Genomic DNA, 27,691 nt, shown 5'->3' with positions numbered 1-27,691 from the left:
GGTACCCCTGCCCGTATGGGCCAGTCGTGTCCGACTCTAGGGTTGTGCGCCCATCTCGCTTAAGAGGCCGGGGGCCAGCGCTGTCCGGAGACACTTCCGGGTCACATGGCCAGCGTGACGATGCTGCTCTGGCGAGCCAGCACCAGCGCAGCACACGGAAACGCGTTTACCTTCCCACTATAAAACGGTACCTATTTATCTACTTGCACTTAAGGGTGCTTTCGAACTGCTAGGTGGGCAGGAGCTGGGACCAAAAGACGGGAGCTCACCCCGCCGCAGGGATTCGAACCGCCATGTGATCGGCAAGCCCTAGGCGCTGATGTTTTTACTCACAGTGCCACCTGCGTCCCGGTGCTCTAAATATTGCTGGACTACAATTCTCAACATCCCTGACCATCCCTGCTGGCTGGGGCTGATGAGAGTTGGGAGTCTAAAGGTTTCCAGCAGCTCTGTGAGAGCCTGAGGCTTATAGAGGAAATCTGACAGGAATCTAAAGCACCTGCATGACCTTGGAAAGCTCCTCAAGTCCTGCTGTTGTCTCTGTAAGCACCAAAATCCAACAACCTCAAGTGTAGTAAGTCTCACCTCCCCAGGGGAACTGACTGCCATTGGCTTATTTTGCAGTGTTCGATTTTGGCAGGACTTTGGAGACAGGCGTATAAGAGGGCATTGAGGACGTGCTGTCCAGCTGAAAGGGACCTGAAGGAGGCTTGGACAGTTCTCCCTCAAGGATGGAGCCAGAGCCACATGCTCCTTGTACTGTGCTTTAAAATATGGAAGGGCAAGTAGCTGAAGGGAGCCAGAAAACCTTGAAACTATTCACCCTCAACTATTAAGCTGTTACCCTGCTCCACTTGTATATTTTCCATTTTTATTCTACAAGCACGAGAGCTGTGATATTGTAAATGAAAATTGATTGCATTTATGGATTTGTTGTTGGTTGCATGGGGTGGGGGGGGGGGAAATGTAACATATATTAAAAAATAAATTTAGCAGCCCCCCACAGAAGCTTGGAATTCTTGCATGCACAAAAATGCCTCTGTATCAGACTCTGCACATTCAGGTATGTACAGGCATACTTTAGGTAATAAGAGACATTCTCTGGTCTCCTAGGAGATAGCAGTCACAAAAGAAATTTTAGGAAATGGAAATGGGTGTTAGGGTTTAAGGGCTGGAGACCAGAAAAAAATCCCTTGAAGTTTAGTAGCTGGATGCCTGGAAGCTAAGCTGGGTAGGAAAAGAAGGAGGAAATGTCATTTTAACCCCCTTGGCTCTATTGAAACCCATTATCCTAGGATCGATATCGTTTATTCTCTGCTGATTTGCACTGCAGTCCCTCTGACTTGTGCACTAGCAAATCCTTGCAATAGTCCTTAAAATCATCCTGCCATTTCTCTGCTCCCCTAAAAGGAAGTTGGCTCAATACAAGAAAATACAATGTCTGGTAAACTGCTTTCATTCATTAATTGCAAAGCAAAGGCTTTGAAAATGCACATACTTACTGGAAAAAGGTTGAAAACAAAATTCATGAAATCCAATGACCTGCAAATAAAAACAAATCATTTTACAAAAATCTTGACTTTTCCACTGTGCAGTATTTATTTTATAATACTGCTACCTACTCTAGAAAGCATTCTCCAACCTTAAATAGGTTTTTTGAGTGCAGCTTTAAAGCGATACATCAAGACGATAAGCCTTATTCAAGTTGGAGTGAGGTTGTGCTGCTGGCCATGATGCCAATTCTGAAAACATAAGAGCACTGCTGCATCAGGCCAAAGGCCCACCTAGCCCTGCATTCTGTTCTCACAGTGACCAAGCAGACCACCTCTGAGCACTTGAAGGAAGCTTCCGGGGGAAAGAAATGAAGGCTGGAGGGCACGCCTGCTCTCTCAGCATGCAGAGATACACGAGGGAGAGGCATTGGGAGGGGACGGAACACTTGAAGGGACGGCTGAAGGAACCGCCTCACAGCTATTAGTGCTTTGAACAGGACCATGGATGGGGCAGGCAAGGAAGAGAACGGCTCCCTCTGCCTCAGTGACGACCCAAGTGCTGACAGGCTGGTGGCAACCTCAATTCCTAAGGGGCTGTCCTTGAAGATGACCTGGAAACTTCAACTGCTTCAAAATGCAGCTGCCAGATTACTGGTTGGGATTCCATTTAAAACACCATGGTTTTTGTTGGTTGGTTTGACTGATTGGGAAGTTTAATCTTATACATTTTAAATAAATAAAAGTCAGTAAAAATTAAAGAAATCAAAAATATAAAATATACAGTCATACCTCGGGTTGTGAACGCTGCGGGTTGCAGTCTGCGCTGAACCCGGAAGTACTGGAACAGGTTACCTCTGGGTTTCGAAGCTCGCGCATGCGCAGAAGCGCTGGAACCCGGAAGTAACCCGGTGCTGCGGGTTGCGAATGCTGCGGGTTGCAAACGTGCCTCCCGCACGAATCGCTTTTGCAACTTGAGGTATGACTGTACTCTCATTTTTTTACAATTAAAATCAAATATCTAGATTATTTACAGTACTTGCCTTGTTTCATGTTTCTCATCAATACAAAAGAGCTGTATACAAAAAGCATTCACTTCTCCTTTATATGTAGGACGGAAAGGCTCTGTCTCCACAGTCAGAATGGATGGTGTCTTGGAGGTTTTCAAATCCTTGCTTCTGCTGATTTCTAAACTGCTGGTTTCTGGCCGTTCTAATGAAACTCTAGCAAGTCCTCCCTCTCTCTACAGTGAGAAGCAATGAAAAAACAATTAAGATATTTCTAAAATCACTTTTATAATGGTAGCTTTAACATTATAAATAAAATGGCTTAAAGCCCCCCCCCCCAGAGCAACTTTAAAAGTACAGTTTTATACACTAGTACAATACAGTGGTACCTCGGGTTAAGTACTTAATTCGTTCCGGAGGTCTGTTCTTAACCTGAAACTGTTCTTAACCTGAGGTACCACTTTAGCTAATGGGGCCTCCCGCTGCCGCTGCGCCACCGGAGCATGATTTCTGTTCTCATCCTGAAGCAAAGTTCTTAACCTGAAGCACTATTTCTGGGTTAGCAGAGTCTGTAACCTGAAGCGTCTGTAACCTGAGGTACCACTGTACTGGTTTTGTTTAAACACTTACTGCCATGATAAATGCAGAAAATTTGATGTGAACAACCCATTATTCAGAGTTTCAGTGTAACTTTTCTCTGAGTGCTACTTGAGGCTAGGATGAGGATGAGGAATGGTGAGTGTGGAGTAAGTTAGTCCTCTCTATGGCAGCCGTTTTACTTTCAAGGCAGCTTGAAAGAGGAAATTTCAGTGGAAAAACAGCCAGCGGCTGAGCACCTCCTCCCAGTGGCGGAGGTGTTAGGATTCTTGCTCCGTGCTTGCAGTCATGGGATTGTTTTCTATCACATGACAGTGTATGTTTTCATTCCACAGTGTGGGAAGTGATGGAGACAGGATGTTTGGAATACTGTGTTCCGTGATGTGGGACTACTGTATTGTCCTTTGTTCTTTCTCTCTTTGCTGTCTGATGAGAAAGAGGAAGGAGCTGAGTCAGAATGCTCCGAGTGTATTATATGTAAATAAAGTAGTTTAGCCAAAATGCTGCGTTGCTGAGTCTGTTACGCAATCTGCTAACACTCTGCGGATCCTTAAGCGTGCTGATGCCTCTCGGTATCAGCCACTGTGATGTTCGGGCTGGAGAAAGATTTTGAAGCTCCTGAACGACTGATAAGGAGGGAGAGAACATGCCAGTCGCCATGTGTCTCTATTGAGGTCCTACATGCAAGTAGGATGAATCCTGACAGGAGGAAGGGGGTGGAGTGGGCCGCCCCATGTGTCATCACTGGAGGGGGGGTGACAAAATGACAGAACTATGAGATTTTTTAAAAACCATAGTGCATTAAAAAATGGGTTCACGAAACTTTTTAGTTCAGTTAACAAACATAAAGAAACGTTGCTGGCACTGGGCACCACACCGCAGGGGCTGGCACTTACCGCCAGGCCTGCAGTGTGCCCGAGCCACGCGTCTCTCCTGAAACGGCAGCGTGGGGTTTGCGTCTGCCCACCTCTCCCTCAACCACCCTACAGCTGAGGGGGAGGCGGCGGAGAGGCTCCACACAGCGCACCCCACCCCCATGGGCAGCTCGCCTTGCCCCCGGCTGCAGGACGTGTGTGCCGCACGGGGCACCCGAGCGGCTAGCTACACCGCTGCCTCCTCCTCACATGCCACATGATAGGATGGTTCCACTAGTCAATTGCAGGTGTTCCACCAATGTACCTGTCATGATAACAGTGTATCAGGCATCCTGCTGCTTGGCCAGGGCTTCTGTCTAATCCTACAGCCTATCAGCAAACAGATCTTCAGTATAAGACTGAACCCTAAATATAACTTACAGGAAGTAATATCATTACAAAATAGCAATCTATTTGTATTCTTGGCAAAATCATCTCACACAAAATCAGTTGAAAAATGGAAGTAGAAAAGGGGAAAATATCTGCTTTGGTCACAGATAAGAGTTATGTTAACCACTCCAGAAGAATGGCATGGTGTTAAAGGAGAGATTTATGCAGTAACTTGAAGTGTGCAATATCTGTTTGAATATTAAATGTGAAACCATTACATCTGGTTAGATCACTTATATTAATGCTACATAAATTGAAAAGGTAGGCAGGAAATCATCTCTTAAAATTAAATGGCGATAGAAAAGAGAATTAAGTTACGATGAATACAAATCCTAGCACTAAATAAGAAAAGATGCCAAACACGGTTTGCAGTGATGAACTGGCACCACATCTGAAACCAAGCCAGTACTTTCCAGGGTTTAATCTGATTATCTCCCCATATGTTCAAGGCAAGTTTCAGAAACAAATCAGGTTCAATCAAAATACTATAAAACATGGGCCCTGAATTCAGCTGAACCCAATGAAACAAATTTCAAATTATGTACAATACCCAACATAATATCAGCGGATATGAAAAAGACACAATAGTCTAGTCACATATCAAGCCTGCAGGTACGGAGAGAGCACAGTTGAAGCTCACCCAAATAGTGCACTTGGTACTTTTGTGAATGTGCAAGACCAACCTTTTATCTGTGAATGGGAGCAACTGAAAAGGTGCACAGAGGGGGGAAAACCTTTCTGAAATGGAGAAACTGAAAAGCAAGACGAGGACAAAAAATTACATAAAGAAGATGTGTAGAAAAGGCTAGTTTCTTGAAAAAGAGGAAGTAGCCTTTGAAGGGACATGGAACAACATAAAAGGAGGATTAGGAAAGTAGTCAAACAACTGATGGACCACAAGGCTGAAATAAAAGAACAAAGACTGAGAATATCTGAAGTGCCAAGACCAAGCACAAACACTTTGCATGCATGTGTTTACCGTGTGTTTGCAGTCATGCCTCCCCAGTGGTGGGAACAGTCAGCTTTCCCAATAGCAGAAAGATGTAATATACAGAAATTTGAAGATTACTAAGTAGAGTGTGACAGAAATGCAATAACAAGTGTACATAAGGCAAAGGCCCCATGTGATTTGGCTACTGTGTGGCCAAAGGTACTACAGGTAACTGAGCTGTGTAAGGCCAGACAAGACCCTAGACTTCTTCTCAACATTGGACCTAGGAAGGGGTGAGGATTGCTGCACAATCCATGAGAATTCTTGCCCACCTTGCAAGAACTGAGAGGAAGGCTGGGGTTTCTCATCACACTTCTTACAACAGGTGAAAATGTGTACCGTAAGTACTGTATTCTTCAAACGAATTGAACGGATTCCGTCCTGGTTTTGGGACCGAGACGGCTCTGGTCACCCTAGCAGATGATCTCTGTAGACAACTGGATCGAGGCGGCAGCCCGCCCTTCCTACTCCCCTGAAGACAACTGGTTGCAAAAAAGGGGCAAGAGAGACAGGGTGACTCAGAAAAGAGAAGAAAAAAGTAGAGAGGGTGAAGAATAGTGAGACCTGTCTGAAGAGCTTGAGGCCTGGTGCCAGAACAGAGAAGCCTTAGGGATCATATTGCCTGATACTAACCTGATGCCAAGAGAAGGTCCACTGCCAGAGGCTATGCAATAAGATCCAACCCTTGCAGAACACTCCAAACTGCAATGCCCGAGTGGGACATCAAACTTACCTGTGGTGGGATCCTGGGAGAAGAGACAGAAACTTTTACTGGCTCATTATCAACATTCCCTTTCCTGACTGACCTATTTCACTCAGCCCACAGTTGACTGATTTCTTCTAGTGCTGTAATTTGGGTTCTATAAATTTTCCTTCTTTTGCTGAAACACAACAATGAACAAACTAAAGTATTGTATCACCAACTGTTGTGTATCAATTTGTGATCAAAATAGGAGTGATTTAAGTAAGCTGGTTTTGTTACTTCTAAGGTAAGCAGAACTGGGAGAAGTTAAAATGCAGAATTTTCAGCCATTTAGCTCTAGATTCCAAGCACCATCACAGCTATTCTGTACCATTCTAGTCTGAGCTACCACCAGTACTGAAGAGTCTTCCATATTCTGAACTAGTGATAATGACTTAAATTTTGACGTCCAGCAGCAGAGAGAACATTTTAAAAATAAAGTATCAAGATATGAATAACTAAGGCTGTAAACTATTAATTTCAATGGGCCTCACCTCTGACGTTGTACGAAGAATGCTTTCTCTTTTACTAGCGTTTGCACTAGCATGTGAAGCTTGAGAAACGAAGCTCCCAATTTTGCTACCTCTCTGGAGAAATACAAATAAAAGAATATGAAATGTTTTGTTAAACACTATGTGTACATCTCTAGAGTGAAACAATCGGCATCAATGTTTTAAATAATTTCCAGAGGGACAGCCATGTTAGTCTCTTGCAGCAAAAACAATGAAGAGTCTTATGACTAATAAAGTCATTCTGAAACTTTTGAAGCCCCGCCCCACACAGCTGGTCTTTTAAAACTGATCTCCTTTAAATTTTCCTTATCGGTTTTTATTCATCCATTATCTATGCTTAATCAAGTATTCTATGTATATGTTTTAATCTACGTTTGGCTCTTGTTCCCAATTAATTTAATAATTATCTGCTTAGAGATACTGTTATGCTATTTATTTAGATGTTTTGCTTATGATGATCTGTGACCATAATAAAGTAAATTCATTCATTCATTCATTCATTATGACCCAGAAACTCCAGCGGGTGCAGAATGCCGCGGTGAGGCTCCTTACGGGGTCCTTGCCATGGGACCACATTCATCCAGTGCTTTACCAACTGCACTGGCTCTCGGTGGAGTTCAGGATCAAGTTTAAGGTGCTGGTTTTGACCTTTAACGCCCTACGTGGCCTAGGACCCACATATCTACGGGACTGCCTCTCCTGGTATATCACAGAGGACCTTAAGGTCCACAAATGACAACACTTTGGAGGTCCCAAGTCACAAGGTGATTAGATTGGTCTCAACTAGGGCCAGGGCGTTTTCAGTACTGGCCCCGACTTGGTGGAACGCTCTGTCACAAGAGACTAGGGCCCTGCGGGACTTGACATCTTTCCACAGGGCCTGCAAGACAGATCTGTTCTGCCTGGCCTTTGGTTTGGACTCAGTCTGAACCCTTATGTTTTCCCTCCCCTTACAGTTTTGATCCATGGGCTACTTTTAAAATGAGGCTGCATTATAACCTGTATTTTAAATTGTTTTGTTGTTGTTGTTTTCCCCTATTATGTTTTGCTTTATTATAATTTGCTTTATTATAATTGTATAATTATAATTTTACTGGTGTTAGCTGCCCTGAGCCTAGCTCTGGCTGGGGAGGGCAGGGTATAAATAATAATATTTTTTTTAAAAATGTTATTTCATAATTATTATGATGATAATTATTATTATGAAACAAGCTTTCATAATAACAGTCCACTTCATCAGAAGTGTGTTTGCCTGACAGAGAAACACTTTCCCCTCATATTAGCCACACCCTGCCTGCCCTGGTCTCCCCCAGGTTTCTCAAGCTATCTTCACTGCTTTTTGGTCTACTTCAGTCTTTTTAAGGGGCCAAGGATTGTGGGAGACTCGGGCAGCTGGGTGCCTTACTCTGCACATTATCATGGAAAATATGCTTCTCTTTCTGAATCACAGAGCTAAAAGTGGGCACAAACTAGACTTACATTTATGTTCCACCTATATCAGTGAGGAAGATAAACATGCAACTAGTTCACTCTTCTGAAGTGCAAATGGACTCAAAAGTGACCGTGTTTCGATTGTACTCAGTTAATTGCACATGAACTGCCCTGAGGGCGGTGTATAAACTGAGTGAATGAATGAATGAATGAATGAATAATAGTTTCTGAGAATTTTATATGTTCGTATATTGTTAACAATACACTTTTTAAAAATGTGCCTTTCCATCATTCATTTCCAAGTGCTGTGAGACATCACTTACACCATGTCATGTGATTTTTAAAGTCACCATCTGTTCAATCGTTTTGTTTTCAGTCTAATGAATTCTTTGTGATATTTACCTCACTATCCATATCTGGTGTTTCTTCTTTTTGACTTGTTACGCTGGTTTCATCAGCTGGATGGAGGTGAGAAGAGAGAATAAAAAGAAGAAAATTAAGAGATTAATAATGGGATCAATAATGAAATAGAAAGCAACATGAAGTAATTTCTCTTGCAAGCTTGTGTTCTGACTTTTTATATTCTGTGCTATACATTTATTCAATTTTGGACAGCAGGAATGGGGAACCCAGGGCCCTCCAGATGCTGCTGGACTCCAACTCCCACCAGCCTCAGCCAGCATGGCCCGTGGCTAAGGATGATGGGAGTTGCAAGCCCAGCAACATATGGAGGAGGACTGCCTCCCTAGTTTGAGGCAAGGTCATAGTACCTTAAATTTTTTGGTATCCCTCATTAGATGCTGAAACTGCTGCTTTAAGAGCAATGTTGCCAATTTTCTAAAGACTTTTGCATTAAAAAGTTCCTGTTGCTTTAAGCACTGAACAAAATACAAATCTATTTGCTATTCTCCTTGTTCCATCTTGCTTTCTTTATTTCTCTGCTGCCCTTGATATATTCAAAATGGTATAATGGAGGGAAGAAATATTCAGAACCCGGTGGAAATTAGAAAGTGTTTCCAGAGATATTTCAAACAACTATATACATAGGGGCCGCAAAATGAATCAGAGATAGAACAGTTTTTAAAGAAGAATGGTTTACCAAAGTTGTCTCTCAAGAACAGAACAATCCTGAATTACAAAATAACACAATTAGAAATTGAAGAGGCCATTCAGAACATGCAATTGGGCAAGTCTCCAGGGCCAGATGGGCTTACCTCCAAATATTATAAGACATTGAAAGACTATTTGATGCATCCATTAATGGAGGTTTGCAATGAAATTATGGAGGGGAAGAAGGCACCGGAGTCGTGGAAAGAAGCTTTCATCACATTGATACCCAAATTAGAATCTGAAAAGACGCAACTTAGGAATTACCGCCCCATCTCCCTTTTAAATGTGGATTACAAAATATTTGCAGATATTTTAGCAAGAAGATTTAAAAAAGTTCTTAATGAAGTAATCCATAAGGACCAAGCAGGCTTTCTCCCAGGTAGACATTTGTTTGCTAACACAAGGAACATTATTGACATTTTGGAACTTTTGCAAACAAACATAAATACAAAAGCTGTGTTAATTTTCATAGATGCGGAGAAGGCCTTTGACAACATCTCTTGGAAGTTTATGAAGAAAAATTTGGAGGGAATGGGAGTGGGGCGGGGGTTTCACAATGGGATAGAGGCAATCTATTCAGAGCAAAAAGCAAAACTGATAGTTAACAATGTGGTGACAGAAGAGTTTAGAATTGAGAAACAAACAAGACAAGGTTGCCCTATATCCCCCTTGTTATTTATATCGGTCCTGGAAGTGCTCTTGAATATGATTAGAGGAGACAGGTTGGTGGAAGGTATTCAGGTCGGAGCGAAACAATATAAAGTGAAAGCATTTGCAGATGACCTAGTTTTGACCTTACAGGAGCCAGAGCCTAGCACTAAAAGGGTATTGCAACTGATTCATGAGTTTGGTCGAGTGGCGGGATTTAAACTTAACAAGCAAAAAACTAAGGTTTTGGAAAAAAACTTGACTCCTTTAGAGTCAGAAAGGTTTCAGAAAGAGACAGAATTAAATGTGGTTAAAAAAGTAAGATACCTAGGGGTAAACATAACAGCAAAGAACAGAAATCTATTTAAAGATAATTATGAAAAATGCTGGTCTAAAATTAAAAGAGATCTAGATGTATGGTCAAGACTGAAACTTTCCTTGTCAGGACGTATTGCTGTTATCAAGATGAATGTATTGCCAAAAATGTTGTTTTTGTTTCAAACTTTGCAAATAGTGGATAAAATGGAGTGTTTTGGGAGGTGGCAGCGAGATATTTCTAAATTTGTCTGGCAGGGCAAAAAGCCCAGAATCAAGTTTAAGATATTAACTGATGCCAAAGAAAGAGGGGGATTTGCCCTGCCAGACCTAAAGTTGTATTATGAATCAGCAGCTTTCTGCTGGTTGAAAGATTGGCTACTTCTTGAAGACACGGATGTTTTAGATTTGGAAGGATTTAATAATGCTTTTGGTTGGCATGCATATCTGTGGTATGACAGGGTCAAAATACACAAGGCTTTCAAGAATCATGTTGTTAGAAAAGCATTGTTTAATGTCTGGTCAAAATATAAGGACTTATTGGAAAACAAGACCCCAAGGTGGTTATCACCAATGGAGACTTTTTATATTCTGTGCTATACATTTATTCAATTTTGGACAGCAGGAATGGGGAACCCAGGGCCCTCCAGAGGCTGCTGGACTCCAACTCCCACCAGCCTCAGCCAGCATGGCCCGTGGCTAAGGATGATGGGAGTTGCAAGCCCAGCAACATATGGAGGAGGACTGCTTCCCTAGTTTGAGGCAAGGTCATAGTACCTTAAATTTTTTGGTATCCCTCATTAGATGCTGAAACTGCTGCTTTAAGAGCAATGTTGCCAATTTTCTAAAGACTTTTGCATTAAAAAGTTCCTGTTGCTTTAAGCACTGAACAAAATACAAATCTATTTGCTATTCTCCTTGTTCCATCTTGCTTTCTTTATTTCTCTGCTGCCCTTGATATATTCAAAATGGTATAATCAATTCTTCTATTATATCCTTCCTTAAAACTACTTACCGCCAAGGTTCTTCTTCTCCTGTTACATGTTTGGCTCTTTTCTGCTTTCCCAAATTTGAATTTCTTTTTTAAAAGGGGATGGGGCCTAACTCACTCCTTTTCATGCATTTGAGTGTACTTTCACATTTAGTTTGGCATAATGTGAAGGATATAGTGAAATAGTGAAGATTTGGTCATTCAAGAGTACAGCAGTACTTCGGGTTAAGAACTTAATTCGTTCTGGAGGTCCGTTCTTAACCTGAAACTGTTCTTAGCCCAAAGCACAACTTAAGCTAATGGGGCCTCCCGCCGCTGCCGCGCTGCTGGAGCACGATTTCTGTTCTCATCCTGAACAAAGTTCTTAACCTGAAGCACTATTTCTGGGTTAGCAGAGTGTGTAACCTGAAGCGTATGTAACCTGAAGCGTATGTAACCTGAGGTACCACTGTATTTGCTATTTTGCATCTCCTTGACTGGCTTGACTGATACTGCAATAAATTTCTTCATTGGTTTCCCAAATGGACATCAGGAGATTAATACATGTACATTCCAGAAAGACTAATAGGACTTGAGACTCTGTTATTGCCTGCACAACTAAGATACTGTTATGATACATTATTCACATTTATTTATATATTGCTTTTTAACCACAAATGCCTCAAAGCTGTGAACATCTTAAAACAAAATACCTAATACAGATCATTTAAGTGACACAGAGAAATCAGTAAGCAAAGCAATATGACAGCAAATTTACAACATATGAGGGCCAGAGTAAATCCTTCCCAAGGTAGGGAATTAAAGGGTATTTTCATAAACCTCATATCCTACACACTTAGACTTCAAGAATTCAAAAGCAAGTCCTATTGAATTCAACGAGGCTTATTCTCAAGTAAATGTGGTTTCAACTGCAGCCTTAGGGGTTGGAAACATGAACAGATAATGAAAAACACTAACAGTAAAAAAAATAAGCTTACCCTGCATGGAATAATTAAGGATGCTCTCACCACAACATATTCTAACTATTTGGGGTGAACAAGTAATTAGCATACTTAACTGCCAAATAATATTTTTTAATATAATAGGGTTACATTTTATATGCAAATTAATTAGAACTTCAGAACTTCCTTTAAACATGCTTATAATTCACCAGCATCAAATTAATTACTGCATTATTACTGTGATTTAGATATGCCAAGAATAAATATTGGAGGACCATAACCTTTATTTTAACTATAATTTTAAAAAAGTCCTTAAACAATATAATAGGAAGAGATGAATTAATACTGGAGGTGAAAATCAGCAGGTTGGCTGAAAAAGTCAATTCAGTGTGAAAGCTACAACAGAATAATTCATTCTCTGTTAGAAATGCTGTAACTACTAATTTCTAATTCCAGATACAGCAACAACCAAATTACTATAATTATTGTGAAAAATACCACTTACATCAAGATGGCTCAAAAATGGTTTTTTATTACATTTTCAGAGAGAAAAAATATATAATCATTTTCAAGCTAATCAGCTCAAAACCCTTTTTTATTAAAGCTGCATGAAAACATAATTATTTGTAAAAGCAAACTTATGAAACAGCATTTGTCAAACCAAGTGCAAAACATAATGGTAGCATCCCCTGCTGGTGTAAAATTTTGCATGGGTTAATTTAACCACATTTCAAAGCTACACACAATAGCGTAACCACAAAAGCAGGTATTGGAAGCTGTACATTTACTTGCAAGAGCTCAGTTAAAGCCCTGATGGTAATGCATTTTTCCCAGGCTCATGCATGTCATTATCTTTCAGTTATAAGTTAACAATGTTCACACTTCAATATGCTAGAATAACTTGAGAAAATAGAAAGTTTACAATGGGTGTATTTGCCTTATTGCATGACACTGTGACTGTGCTCCAACCTGCACAGCTTTAACCATGAAAAATGGATTGCGTTCAAGTAGGGTTGCCATATTTCTAGAAGTAAATTCAGGACAAAAAACTTATTGAGCTCTTTTTGGGAAATGTCTGGGAAATTCCAGGTGTATGCCAACCCTAGTTCAGGTGAAGATTTCTCCACAGGACAACTGGAGCATACATAGAAAAACTAAGGTCTACAGTTAGAGCAAGCTGGAATTAGCTAGAGAAAGGTCCACCTAATGGACTGAAGGAGCACAGGAAGTAGCTGCTTACTCACTGAGTTTGAATATTTCTTGCCTTGGACTTTGGGGCAGATATTTACCCATGTGAGCGCCTCATGCCCATGGAAAACATTCATACCAAGTACTTCCCCTTGTTTCTCACTGGAGGCAGCGGGGGGGGGGGGTAGGATTCTCTCTGTAATAACAAACTCTCACCTGGGGGCTAGGTATAGAAACCACTTTCTCAAACCTTCTGACAGACTGGGCAATTGCACCTATTGCCTTTCTCCTCTGAACAAAAAAGGAGGAAAAAATCTACTATAAAAATGAGTTCCTTATATAAATACCACCTACTTCCCTTGTCTCTCACCTGAGCGTTTAACAATATTCAAACCAATGCAGTTAATTAAACTGTACAAAGCGCTGCATTTTTACCTATGTCACTTGGCTTCTGTGGTGGCTTCAGAATGTCATCTGGGTGTGGTTTACATAGTCCGTGGAAGGGACCCAAGTCAAAACAGTCATGAAGCAACTGTATACTCACTTCAGAGCATACACTCATGAAGCCCACTGCTATGCCATCATCCTGAAACATGATAATTGAACAGATGTCAATCTTTTTTAAAAAAAGTATTTCAAAAGCTAAGAAGGGACACCAGTGCTTTTTTCTGGGGGGGTGCAGGGGTACGCATACCCCCCTAAACATTTTGTGGATCTAAGTTTGGCCTCATTGAGGGGCAGTATTTCAATATGAGTAGGAAAATGAGAGTACCCCTAAACATTTTTTTTTAGGAAAAAAAGCACTGAGAGAAACCATTGGCCAATCTAATTCAATATGCCTGAAAGAATGCTTTCTCATATAACACAGCTAAAGAACATCTTAAATAGAAATATTTACAAGAAATATCTATTTATTCTGGAGAAATCTTAAGAGCAAACCGAGCAATGTATTATAATGTAGAATTTGATTAGAGAAGTGTATTTGTTAATATGCAATGCCAAATGCAATGTGAAATAAAGTGGTACCTCGGGTTAAGTACTTAATTTGTTCCGGAGGTCTGTTCTTAACCTGAAACTGTTCTTAACCTGAAGCACCACTTTAGCTAATGAGGCCTCCTGCTGCTGCTGCGCCACCGGAGCATGATTTCTGTTCTCATCCTGAAGCAAAGTTCTTAACCCAAGATACTATTTCTGGGTTAGTGGAGTCTGTAACATGAAGCGTATGTAACCTGAAGCGTATGTAACCCGAGGTACCACTGTAATTGAAATTAGAATATTATTTTCATGGGGAATGTTTGCTTAAAGGTAGCTGAGGACAGATATAAATTAACCACGTTTTAATGTGCTTGTAACTGCCACTGTGCTAACCCTGCTATGTGAGAGTAAAGGATCACTCTTCCAAACCTCTCTCTCCAACGGTCTTGGCAGAAATAAATACTCCTGGATAGGAAATGCCCAAAGACCTCCTGATTGCATTATATGGACCCCTCAAAGTGGTAGAAATTACAATCTATTTAATAATAGCTTACTGAATAGTCATTTGTCAAGACTGAAAAAGATCCCATTACAACAAAAACATGGTTTTCCGGAGGCGGCGCGAACGGCAATGGCTGCCCTCTTCCAGTGGTGAAGGGGGAGCTCCGTGGAAACGGGTCGTCCGCTACGGCGAAGCGGAGACCCGCATTAGAAACCCACAGGCAGCGAAAGCCTGTGGTCGTGGGGACTCGGCGGGCACCAGAAGCGCCCCCCGAAACGGTGAAGAGACCCCGTAAGGAGTTTCGGAGCGCGGAGGGGCTGGCGCAGTGCTGCGAGTCGATCGCTCTTTCTGTGGAGTGAAGCCGCATAGCCGCTGTCGGTGAGCGCTGACCTTTTTTCCTGGGAACATTCGATTCGAAAAGCACCAACCCGTGAGTAAGAAAAAGTTAGAAACAATTGGAGGCTAAATTACTGTCAATTCGGCTAAAAGCGGGAGACGCAACCAGGAAGTCCGTCTCCCGCCTTTGCTTAAGATCTAAAGCAAAGGACTTTGAAGCTGGGAGCCTTTGAGTGGCGCTAAAAGCAACCAATCTGCGCATCTACTGGAGCTGTTTTTATGGAGATTCAGGATTTAATTGTTTAAGTGACTTAATTTTTAGTATGGACTGTGCTTCACCTCTTCTTTTGGAATTACAATTCTACAGAGAAACCCAGGCAGGCGGACTGCCTGTTTAACAGAGCTGTCAGATTGCAAACTTTGACACTTTGTTACTTTGGTTTGCTACAGCTGAGTGTTACTGGAACTGTTATATTGAATCATCTTTTCTGGCACTTGATAGAGACATTGTTGTGCTTTTAAGACCAACTCTGCTAACTACAGGAAAACTGAAGGTTCTCTGGAAATTAATGGCTGTTTGGACATTGTTTTAAAAGTATTGGAACTTTGAAATGATTGGACTTTTGAACAATTGACTTTAACAACTTGGCTTCTTCCCTCAAAATATATTTGAACTCCCTCTAGAGGACTTTGGATTTACAATTGTACGTGACTTTGCTTTCTCTTTCCTTTCCTCCTATTCGGCTGTTTACCCTCTGGGCTGGTGGTTTCCCATGGGAACTCACTCAGTTTGACCTTGACTAGAAGACAGAATTGGAATGAGTGGCACTGGGAGAACAAGAGCGGCTAAAGCAAAAGCTAAACAAACAACTTTGACTTTAACTTCACAGCCGCGTAGATCATCTGTCCCTGCTGTTTTGGAAGGGGAAGAAGGAATTGTGCAACCTTTGCCGGAAGATATGGCAGCAGGAGGATCTACCTCAGTACTAGATAAAATGTTTGAAAAATTGGAAGCTTTGGATAAAAAAGCGGATGAGCAAACGGCTAAGATTGATCAAAATACAGCCAGTGTTAACAAACTAACTGAACAAGTTACTTTGAATGCACAATCAATTGGCAAATTATTTGAAGCCACCGCAGAAAACCGAAAATTGGCAGAGGAAGCCAACCAAAAAGCTGAAGAATTAAAGCAGCAGGTAAAACCTTTGCATAAGCAAATTGGAGAACAGCAGGCCTATCTGTCTATGATAGAACTACGGGCTCGGGAAAATAATTTAAGATTGAAGTCAGTATTAGAACTTGAACAAGGGAATTTAATTGAGTTCCTAACAAAAGAATTTTCCAAGTTCTGGCCTTTGGAGGAAGAAAAGGATTTTAAAATTGTGACTGCTTTTAGACTTGGAAAACTAACAAGGAAAGACAGGCCCAGAGACTGTTTGATTACCTTGAGATCTAAGGAGGAAAGAGACAAAATATTAGGCCTACATTACGAAAAGTCACTTGAAATTTTGGACAGAAGAGCAGAGATCTATAAAGATATCCCTAAACAACTTTTGGACCTTAGATCCACCTACACTGAGTTAGTAAGACTGCTGAGGAGTAACTCAATTGTCTTTAGGTGGGAATTTCCCCAAGGATTATCTTTTACTTTCAGAGGGAAGAAGGTGAAAATTAAAACAGCCGAGGATAAAGAAAATTTTTTGAGTGCCCACGGAGAGGACCTTTAGAAAGGGATTGAAAGACCTTCAGGGTCTGGACCAGCGCCTGCACCTACACCTACACCTTTGGGGTCTGAAGACCAGGATAAAAAGACACCACCAGGAGAGGAATAACAGATTTGTCCAGGATGTCTCTGAAACTTCTGAGCTGGAACATCAATGGCGCCAACTCCCCGGAAAAAAGGAGAAGAATATTTCATGTATTGAAAAAAGAACAATTGGACATTATTTGCTTGCAAGAAACACATGTGACTAGGCTCCACAGAAAAGTGTTAATAAACAAAAGATTAGGCCAAGAATTTATCTCTTCAGACCGAGTTAAGAAAAGAGGAGTGGTGATATATGCAAAAGAGAGCCTGTCACCGAAATTTTTATTTAAAGATGAGCAAGGAAGAATTCTGGCAATTGAGATACAAAACCAAGGAGAAATGTTTTTGATATTAGGAATTTATGCACCAAATGAGGGGAAATCGGAATTTTATAAGAAGCTGCATGAGATAAAGCTGGACTATCTGAACTATGACAACATCATTATGATGGGAGATATGAATGGGGTGCCATCAACCAACATGGATAAGTCACATAGCCAAAATGTGACAAAAGATGGCAGACTACCTAAAACATTTTTTGAACTGACTGACAATATGGACTTGATTGATATTTGGAGGACAAAGAACCCCCTGGGAAGAGAAGGAACATTCTTTTCTGAAGCCCAACTGACATGGACAAGAATCGACCAAATATGGATAACTAGAGGTCTGGCACCTAAGACAAGAAAAGTGGAAATCTGCCCAAAGACCTGCTCCGACCATAATGCCGTAAAGATGGATATGAGACTAACTCCAACCGGCTCCTTCAGATGGAAGATGAATGACAATTTGTTTAGAGATCAGGAGATTACTAAAAAGGCCCAAAAAGTTTTGAAGGACTATTTTGAGATAAATTTGAACACTACGGTGGAAAAAAGAACCGTCTGGGACGCAAGTAAAGCGGTTATGAGGGGGTTTCTGATACAACAGAACACCATAAAGAAAAGAGCACAGAATGAGAAAAAAGACAAGATCCTGGAGAAAATTAAAGAATGTGAGAAGAAGTTAAGATCGAGACCGAAGTCAAAGGAGATTTTAAGAGAAATTAAACTTTACCAAGCACAATATTCTAAATTGATAAATCAGGAAGTGGAATGGAAAGTTAAGCTAATGAAACAAAGATCTTTTGAATCGGCAAATAAATGTGGAAAACTGTTAGCATGGCAGCTGAAAAAGAGACAAAAACTGAACACGGTCACAAATTTAGAGATTGAAGGAAGAAATATTCAGAACTCAGTGGAGATCAGAAAATGTTTCCAGAGACATTTCAAACAACTATATACACAAGGGCCACTAAACGAGGTGGAGATAGAACAATTTTTGACAAAGAATGGTCTACCAAGGCTGTCTCAAGAAAATAGAACAATCCTGAATTATAAAATAACACAACAAGAGATTGAAGAAGCCATTCAGAATATGCAACTGGGCAAGTCTCCAGGGCCAGATGGGCTTACCTCCAAATATTATAAGACATTGAAAGACTACTTGATACATCCATTAATGGAGGTTTGCAATGAAATTATGGAGGGGAAGAAGGCACCGGAGTCGTGGAAAGAAGCTTTCATCACATTGATACCTAAACTAGAAACTGAAAAGACACAAGTCAAGAACTACCGCCCCATCTCCCTCCTGAATGTGGATTATAAAATATTTGCAGACATTTTAGCAAGTAGATTTAAAAAAGTTTTAAATGAGGTAATCCACAAGGACCAGGCAGGCTTTCTCCCAGGTAGACATTTGTTTGCTAACACAAGGAACATTATTGACATTTTGGAACTTTTGCAAACAAATATTAATACTAAAGCAGTGTTAATTTTTATAGATGCGGAGAAGGCCTTTGATAATATTTCTTGGAAGTTTATGAAGAAAAACTTGGAGGGGATGGGAGTGGGACGGGGATTTGAGAATGGGATAGACGCAATTTATTCAGAACAAAAGGCTAAATTGATAGTGAACAATGTGGTGACGGAAGAGTTCAAAATTGAAAAAGGAACACGACAAGGTTGCCCTATCTCTCCTTTGTTATTCATTTCGGTCCTGGAGGTGCTCTTGAACATGATTAGAGGGGACCGGTTGGTGCAAGGAATTCAGGTCGGAGCGAAACAGTATAAACTCAAAGCTTTTGCAGAGACCTGGTTTTGACCTTACAGGAGCCAGAATCTAGTACGAAAAGGGTATTACAATTGATTCAGGAGTTTGGTCGGGTGGCGGGATTCAAACTTAACAAGCAGAAAACTAAGATATTGGAAAAAAAATTGACACCTTTAGAATCAGAAAGGTTTCAGAAAGAGACAGAGTTAAACGTGGTTAAAAAAGTAAGATACCTAGGGGTGAACATAACAGCTAAGAACTTGAGCCTATTCAAGGACAACTATGAAAAGTGTTGGTTAGAAATTAAAAGGGATTTAGAAGGTTGGTCATGATTGAAACTTTCCTTGTCGGGCCGAATTGCTGCTATAAAGATGAATGTATTGCCGCTATAAAGATGAATGTATTGCCAAAAACGTTGTTTTTGTTCCAGACTTTACAGATTGTGGATAAAATGGAGTGTTTTGGGAGGTGGCAAAGAGACATTTCTAAATTTGTCTGGCAGGGCAAAAAGCCCAGAATTAAGTTTAAGATATTAACTGATGCTAAAGAAAGAGGGGGCTTTGCCCTGCCAGACTTAAAGTTGTACTACGAATCAGCAGCTTTTTGCTGGCTGAAAGATTGGCTGCTTCTTGAAAACACTGATGTTTTGGATTTGGAAGGTTTTAACAATGCTCATGGATGGCATGCATATTTGTGGTATGACAAGGTTAAAAGTCACAAGGCTTTCAAGAACCATATTGTCAGGAAAGCAGTGTTTAATGTCTGGATAAAATATAAAGACTTGCTGGAAAACAAGACCCCAAGGTGGTTATCACCAATGGACGCTAAGGCCTGGAAAAGACTCAATATGGAGGCCAAATGGCCGAAATATTGGGAAATATTAGAAAAAGATGGAGATAATTGGAGGCTGCAGAGTTTGGAGAAACTAAAAGACAAAGTGCGAGATTGGCTACATTATGCTCAGATCAAAGAGGTTTTTAAGTTGGACAAAAAGATAGGATTCCAGGTGGAAAAATCAAAGTTGGAAACGGAATTGTTAGAACCTAAGACTAAGGTACTTTCGAGAATGTATAATTTGCTGTTAAAATGGAATACACAAGATGAAACGGTCAAATCGGTTATGATAAAATGGGCACAGGACATTGGGTACAATATTATGTTTGCTGACTGGGAAAGGTTATGGACCACCGGTCTGAAATTCACGGCATGTAATGCCTTGAAAGAAAATATTATGAAAATGATATATAGGTGGTACATGACCCCAGTCAAGCTTGCAAAAATATACCATTTGTCTGATAATAAATGTTGGAAATATAAAGAAACAGAAGGAACATTCTTTCACCTCTGGTGGACCTGCCCTAGAGTCAAGGCTTTCTGGAAAATGATATATAATGAGTTGAAAAAGGTATTTAAGTATACCTTCCCTAAGAAACCAGAGGCCTTTCTTTTAGGCATCGTCGGCCAGAGGGTGTTAAAGAAGGACCGAACATTTTTTATGTATGCAACAACAGCATCAAGGATACTAGTCGCCAAGTACTGGAAAACCCAAGATTTACCCACACTGGAAGAATGGCAGATGCAACTGATAGACTACATGGAGTTAGCAGAAATGACCGGCAGAATCCGAGACCTGGGAGAAGAGGTCGTGGAGGAGGACTGGAAGAAATTCAAGGACTATTTACAAAAATATTGTAAACTGTATGAGTGTTGAGAAAGATGCAAGATTATAAATAATATGGCACCATTAAATTAGTTGAAAGGAATATGAAGATAAGTGAAAATATATGAAAAGTTAAACTTTGGTTAAATAATATGTTAAAATTAAGCTTTTAAGATTTGGGTAAAATTATTTAATATTAGGGACATAATATCTGAAAGTTATAAAATAAGAATTGAAACAAGGTGATAAATTGCTGGATAAAGTTTGATAAACTTGGAACGCAGGAACGAGAGACGTGAGGAAGTCCAATGAAGTGAAGAAAGTATGGTTATTGTAAAGTTATATGTCATTTTGTTTGTTTTGTATATTGTATTAAGAAAATCTTGAATAAATATCTTATAAAAAAAAACATGGTTAATAAGAACTTGGGAAATTAAAAAATACAAGCAAAACTAGATACTTGGATGAATCCTAAGCAGGTTTATTCAGAAGGTCTCCTTGATAAATACGCTTAGGATTTTCCCAGTCAAAATTTGTATAATTAAACTTTAGAGCAAGTGTGAGGAACCATCCCTCACCTTCCTCTCCCAGGACTAATTTTCAATGGGACAATTTTCGTTGGCACTGCACCTGGGAAGAAAAAGAGTAAACTCCTTCTCTGCATTCTGTGTTTCCAATGAAAAGCAGGGCTGCCTGCCTTTACTGCTGCTGCTGCTGCTGCTGCTGCTGTTTAACTAGAGTGACTTCATGTTTAGTGCTACATCTTGTTTGGCCCTTTGTTGCACACAGAAGTCATAGCACCAAGGAAAATGGCCCTGTCTTTTAGCATCATGCAATTGTTTGACCAACAGTATTAGACAAAAATAGCTTTCCAAGTGGTTCAACTTTTCATCTAGGTCCTAAACCAATATTTTTCTAAAGAACTGAATTGACACAGCTGGCATCAACACTTCAATAAAAATAAAAACACATATAGTTCCCCTTTCCCCTTGATCATTTGTTTGCTTAGCTGAACAAAGCTGGAGCCCTGCAGTTGCTTGGCTCCAATGTAATTTTAGGCCCAAGGCTCAGCTGAAGCTGATTAAACAATCTATCTGCCATATGTGCAGAAAGAACCCGCCAGCTTCATTCTTTGGAGGGCAAACTGACTTCTATCTTGGCCCACACGGCAGTGCTTTCCCAAGCTACAGCAGCCCTGATGAACCTCTGAAGGATTTTCTTGGGTTTGTATTGATAATTGCCAGACAAGGGTGCAATATTTATAAGATAAGCTTTGAACAAGTGTTTTACTCTGCTAAATGATTAATTGAAATCAAGGTGTAAGCACGCTACATTGGTGTCATTTAAACTAAGGAGTTTATTAAAAATACTCTGCACCAATGTTTTTCAACCTCTTGAGACTGATGAACCTTCTTTGCACTCAAAATTAAATAAGCCCATGAACTCTTAACACTTGAACACATGGTGATGCATTTCCCTTAAAAACAGATAAATAGATAAATACCTAATTTATGACTAAGATTGACAGACCACTGGCTAGTATTTTATTTTTGCTAGCATTTTTTAAGCCAAAGTTTCACAGCTATACTCTGCCAATGCCTTCTTTACTTACTGATAATTGCTGCATTGATTCAAGAGCGGCAGGCAAAGCCCTGAAGATGATTCACCAAGAGGGAAGTCCCACAGCCAGCCCTTTCCCCCTGGAAGTACTAGATCCTTAAGATGATGTAAAAGAATAAACACTTTTCCTCTAATGAACTCCATAGCAGAGTTTACAGTTACTACAGCGAAACTAAAACAAGAAACTGGCTGGCAACTGCTTTTCAATCATAAGCAGTCACTTCTGCCTAACCTTAGCAATACTAAAGTAAAGAAACCAATGTTTCATTGGACTGAAGTCAGAACATGGCAGAGAGCACCAGCAAACCAATGAAATCCAAGGGCTTATAACAAACCTAGAATAATTACCGTATTTTTCGGCCCATAGGATGCACCGGCCCATAGGACGCACCTAGTTTTTTGGGGGGAAATAAAGGAATTTCCCTCCTTTATTTCCCCCCCCCCCAAACAGGTCGGGGAATCATTTTTTTTTAATAATATTTTTTATTGAGTTTATGAAATACAGAAAAAAGAATAAAGAGCATATTATAAAAGTAAAGTAAAAAGGTTACAAATTTTCTTGTTCTTTTTTCCAAGTCTACTGGACTTCCCCACATCCTCCCAACCCTGCATTCTCTGTGATACATAACATCAGCAATTTGTTAACTTGTTTCAATACTTGTTGTATCCTTCGTTTTATCATGTTACCCAATTTCAAATGTGTTATATCCCAAATCATGTACATTTTCATTTAAACACAATAAAGTTGTTTCATTATTCTATCTCTGCCTTCTTGTGCCTTAATTTCCATTTCTTTAGTTTAACATTACTGAAGCTAGAATTTCCTAAAAGGTGCGTTTTTTAACATTCATACAGCTTATAATGTTTTTTCAGATAGTCCTTAATTTTTTTCCAGTCCTCCTCAATTGTTTCTTCTCCCAAGTCTCGGATTCTGCCAGTCATTTCGGCCAGTTCCATGTAGTCCATCAACTGCGTGTGCCATTCCTCCAGTGTGGGTAAATCTTGTGTCTTCCAATGCTTTGCAATCAGGATCCTTGCTGCTGTAGTAGCGTACATAAAAAAAGTTCTGTCCTTCTTAAGCACTCTCTGGTCCACCATGCCCAGAAGGAAGGCCTCTGGTTTCTTAGGTAAGGTGAATCTAAGTACCTTTTTTAGTTCATTATGAATCATCTCCCAAAAGGCCTTCACTTTCGGGCAGGTCCACCAGAGGTGAAAGAATGTCCCCTCCGCCTCTTTACATTTCCAACATTTATTATCAGACAGGTGATATATCTTAGCAAGCTTGACTGGGGTCATGTACCACCGGTATATCATTTTCATAATGTTTTCCTTCAAGGCACTACATGCCGTAAATTTCATTCCGGTGTTCCATAACCTTTCCCAGTCTTCAAACATAATGTTATGCCCCAAATCCTGCGCCCACTTTATCATGGCGGATTTGACTGTCTCATCCTGAGTATTCCATTTAAGCAGCAGGTTATACATTCTCGAAAGTAGTTTACTTTTTGGTTCTAACAGTTCTGTCTCTAGTTTCGATTTTTCCACCTGGAATCCAACCTTCTTGTCTACTTTAAAAACCTCTTGAATTTGTGCATAATGCAACCAATCTCACACCTTGTTTTTTAATTTTCCAAGCTCTGCAACCTCCAATTGTCTCCAATCTTTTCAATTATTTCCCCATATTTAGGCCAATTGGCCTCCATGTTAAGTCTCTTACGTGCCTTGGCCTCCACCGGTGAGAGCCACCTCGGAGTCTTACTCTCCAATAAGTCTTTATATTTTGTCCAGACCATTAAAATTGCTCTCCTAACAATGTGGTTTTTAATCAATTTATGCACTTTAACCTTGTCATACCACAAATATGCATGCCACCCAAAAGCATTGTCAAACCCTTCCAGATCTAGGACATCAGTGTTTTCCAGTAAGATCCAATCTTTCAACCAGCAGAAGGCTGCGGATTCATAATATAACCTCAAGTCTGGCAGGGCAAATCCCCCTCTTTCTTTCGCATCAGTTAGTATTTTAAACTTTATTCGGGGCTTTTTGCCCTGCCAAACAAACTTAGAAATATCCTTCTGCCACTTTCCAAAACATTCCACCTTGTCCACGATCTGTAGGGCCTGAAACAAAAATAACATTTTTGGCAATACATTCATCTTTATAGCTGCTATTCGGCCCAACAAGGAAAGTTTCAATCTTGACCACGTTTCCAAATCTCTTTTGATTTCTGACCAACATTTCTCGTAGTTGTCTTTAAACAAATTCAAATTTTTGGAGGTCAGATACACCCCTAGGTATTTTACTTTTTTAACCACATTTAATTCTGTTTCTTTCAGGAACTCATCTGTTTCTGTAGTTGTCAAATTTTTTGCTAAAACCTTAGTTTTTTGCTTGTTCAGCTTAAATCCCGCCACCCGACCAAAGTCAGAAATTAATTCTAACACTCTTTTAGTACTAGAGACTGGCTCCTGTAATGTTAATACCAGGTCATCTGCAAATGCTTTCAATTTATATTGTTTCACTCCGACCTCAATTCCCTGTACCAACCGGTCCTTTCTAATCATGTTCAATAGCACCTCCAGAACTGAAATAAACAATAGGGGGGATAGAGGGCACCCCTGCCGTGTCCCTTTTTCAATTTTAAACTCCTCTGTCACCACATTGTTTACTATCAATTTAGCTTTTTGTTCTGAATATATTGCTTCTATTCCATTTTCAAATCCCCGCCCCACTCCCATCCCTTCCAAATTTTTCTTCATAAACATCCAAGAAATGTTGTCAAAGGCTTTCTCCGCATCAATAAAGATTAACACCGCTCTAGTGTTGAGATTTGTTTGTAAAAGTTCCAAAATGTCGATGATGTTTCTTGTGTTGTCAAACAAATGCCTACCAGGGAGAAAGCCTGCCTGGTCCTTATGGATCACTTCATTAAGCACTTTTTTAAACCTACTTGCCAAAATGTCTGCAAAAATTTTGTAATCCACATTTAGGAGTGAGATGGGGCGGTAGTTCTTAAGCTGGGTCTTTTCAGTTTCTAGTTTGGGTATCAATGTGATGAAGGCTTCTTTCCACGTTTCCGGTGCCTTCCTCCCCTCCATAATCTGGTTACAGACCTCCAACAAAGGTTGTATCAAGTAGTCCTTCAGAACCTTATAATATTTGGAGGTAAGTCCATCAGGGCCTGGAGATTTGCCTAATTGGAGGTTCTGAATGGCACTTTCAATTTCTTGCTGTGTGATATTACTATTCAGGATTGTTCTCATTTCCTGAGGTATTTTCTGTAATCCGTTGGTTTTAAGAAATTGGTCCACCTCCGAATCTTTCTGTGGCCCTTGTGCATAAAGTTCTTTGAAATATCTCTGGAAGCACTTTCTAATTTCCTCGGGTTTCTGAACCATTCTCCCTTCAATCTCTAGATTTGTAACTGTATTAAGTTTTTGTCTCTTTTTCAACTGCCATGCTAGCAGTTTCCCACACTTATTTGCTGATTCAAAAGATCTTTGTTTCATTTGTTTAATTTTCCATTCCACCTCTTGATTTATCAATTTCAAATATTGTGCTTGGAATAATTTCACTTCTCTCAGCACTTCTTTCGACTTGGGCCTGGATCTTAGTTTTTTCTCTCCATCTCTTATTTTTTCCAATATCTTCTCCTTCTTTTCATTCCAGAGCTTTTTCTTGATCGTATTTTGTTGTATTAGAAACCCTCTCATGACTGCTTTACTTGCGTCCCAGATTGTTCTTTTTTCCACAGTGGTATTTAAATTTATCTCAAAATAGTCCTTTAAAGTTTTTTGGGCCTTCTTAACAATCTTCTCGTCCCTTAGTAAGGTGTCATTCATTTTCCATCTAAAGGATCCGGTTGTATTTAGTCTCAGTTCCATTTTCAAAGCGTTATGGTCGGAGCAGGTTTTTGGGCAGATTTCCACCTTTCTAGTCTTGGGTGCCAGTCCTCTAGTTATCCATATCTGGTCGATTCGTGTCCATGTCAGATGAGCTTCAGAAAAGAAAGTTCCTTCTTTTCCTAGGGGGTTCTTAACCCTCCATATGTCAATTAAGTCCACATTGTCAGTCATTTCAAAAAAAGTTTTAGGTAGTCTACCATCTTTCGTTATGTTAGCGCTTTGCGACTTATCCATATTTACAGACACAACCCCATTCATATCACCCATCATAATAATGTTGTTGTAGTCTAAGTAGTCCAGCATAATCTCATGCAGCTTCCTGAAAAATTCCGATTTTCCTTCATTTGGAGCATATATTCCTAATATCAAAAAATTTTCTCCTTGTGTCTGAATTTCAATCGCCAAAATTCTGCCGTGTTCGTCTTTAAATAAAAATTTCGGTGACAGGCTCTCCTTTGCATATATCACCACTCCTCTTTTCTTAACTTTATCCGAAGAAATAAATTCTTGGCCTAGTCTTTTGTTAATTAGCACTTTTCTGTGGAGCCTTGTCACATGCGTTTCTTGCAGGCAAATAATGTCCAATTGTTCTTTTTTCAAAATATGAAATACTTTTCTTCTTTTTTCCGGAGAATTTCCGCCATTTATATTCCAACTGAGAAGCTGCAACGACATCCTGGTCTAATTGGTGGGTCCTACAGTGGGGTGTCTAGGTTTCCCTCCGATCCCGGAGGTGGTAATGCTGGTCCAGATCCAGACGGTGTAGGTTTTGGAGATGGTCCCGGTGGTGGTGGTGGCCAAGAAGCTGCGGCTCCTTTCTGGAGGTCCTCCTCGTGGTCGTGTAAGAACTTCTGTTGGTCCTCAGGTGTTTTAATTCTTACTTTCCTTCCTTTGTAAGTAAATGATAGTCCTTGCGGAAACTCCCACCTATAAGGGATTGTGTTGTATCTCAGCAGTTTGGTCAAATCTGTGTAAGTGGTCCTAAGATCCAAAAGATGTTTGGGTATGTCTCTGTAAATTTCAGCCTTTTTGCCTTCTATCTCCAAAGATTTTTTAAAATGTAGGCCTAGTATCTTGTCTCTTTCCTCTCTTGATCTCAAAATAACCAAACAGTCTCTGGACTTATCCTTCTTTATCGATTTTCCCAGTCTAAAAGCCGTCACAATTTTAAAATCCTTGTCTTCCTCAATCCCCCAGAATTTGGAGAACAAAAGTGTTAAAAATCCCTGTAAATTTCCTTCCTCCAGTTCTGGGATGGCCCTTAGGTAAAGGTAAAGGTACCCCTGCCCATACGGGCCAGTCTTGACAGACTCTGGGGTTGTGCGCCCATCTCACTTAAGAGGCCAGGGGCCAGCGCTGTCCGGAGACACTTCCGGGTCACGTGGCCAGCGTGACATCGCTGCTCTGGCGAGCCAGAGCCGCACACGGAAACGCCGTTTACCTTCCCGCTGGTAAGCGGTCCCTATTTATCTACTTGCACCCGGAGGTGCTTTCGAACTGCTAGGTTGGCAGGCGCTGGGACCGAGCA

General features: G+C 40.4%; 1 protein-coding gene across 2 annotated transcripts in view; it reads right to left on the bottom strand.

Annotated features, from left to right (window-relative positions):
- CFAP61 (cilia and flagella associated protein 61) overlaps positions 1 to 27,691 on the bottom strand; it is a 136,638-nt gene that overhangs the window by 87,875 nt on the left and 21,072 nt on the right. For both annotated transcript variants that reach the window (XM_083748569.1, XM_083748568.1), the window contains exons 8-12: positions 13,703 to 13,853; positions 8,477 to 8,532; positions 6,626 to 6,718; positions 2,534 to 2,733; positions 1,503 to 1,542 (exon numbers count right to left, since the gene is read on the bottom strand). In XM_083748569.1, the coding sequence (XP_083604695.1) occupies positions 1,503 to 1,542; positions 2,534 to 2,733; positions 6,626 to 6,718; positions 8,477 to 8,532; positions 13,703 to 13,853 (540 nt within the window). The remainder of the gene's footprint in view (positions 1 to 1,502; positions 1,543 to 2,533; positions 2,734 to 6,625; positions 6,719 to 8,476; positions 8,533 to 13,702; positions 13,854 to 27,691) is intronic.

Source organism: Podarcis gaigeae (genome assembly GCF_964106915.1).
Source record: "Podarcis gaigeae genome assembly, chromosome: 7".
NCBI lineage: Eukaryota > Metazoa > Chordata > Lepidosauria > Squamata > Lacertidae > Podarcis > Podarcis gaigeae.
Note: the sequence above shows the minus strand (reverse complement) of the source record. Positions and strands in the feature narration are given on the sequence as shown.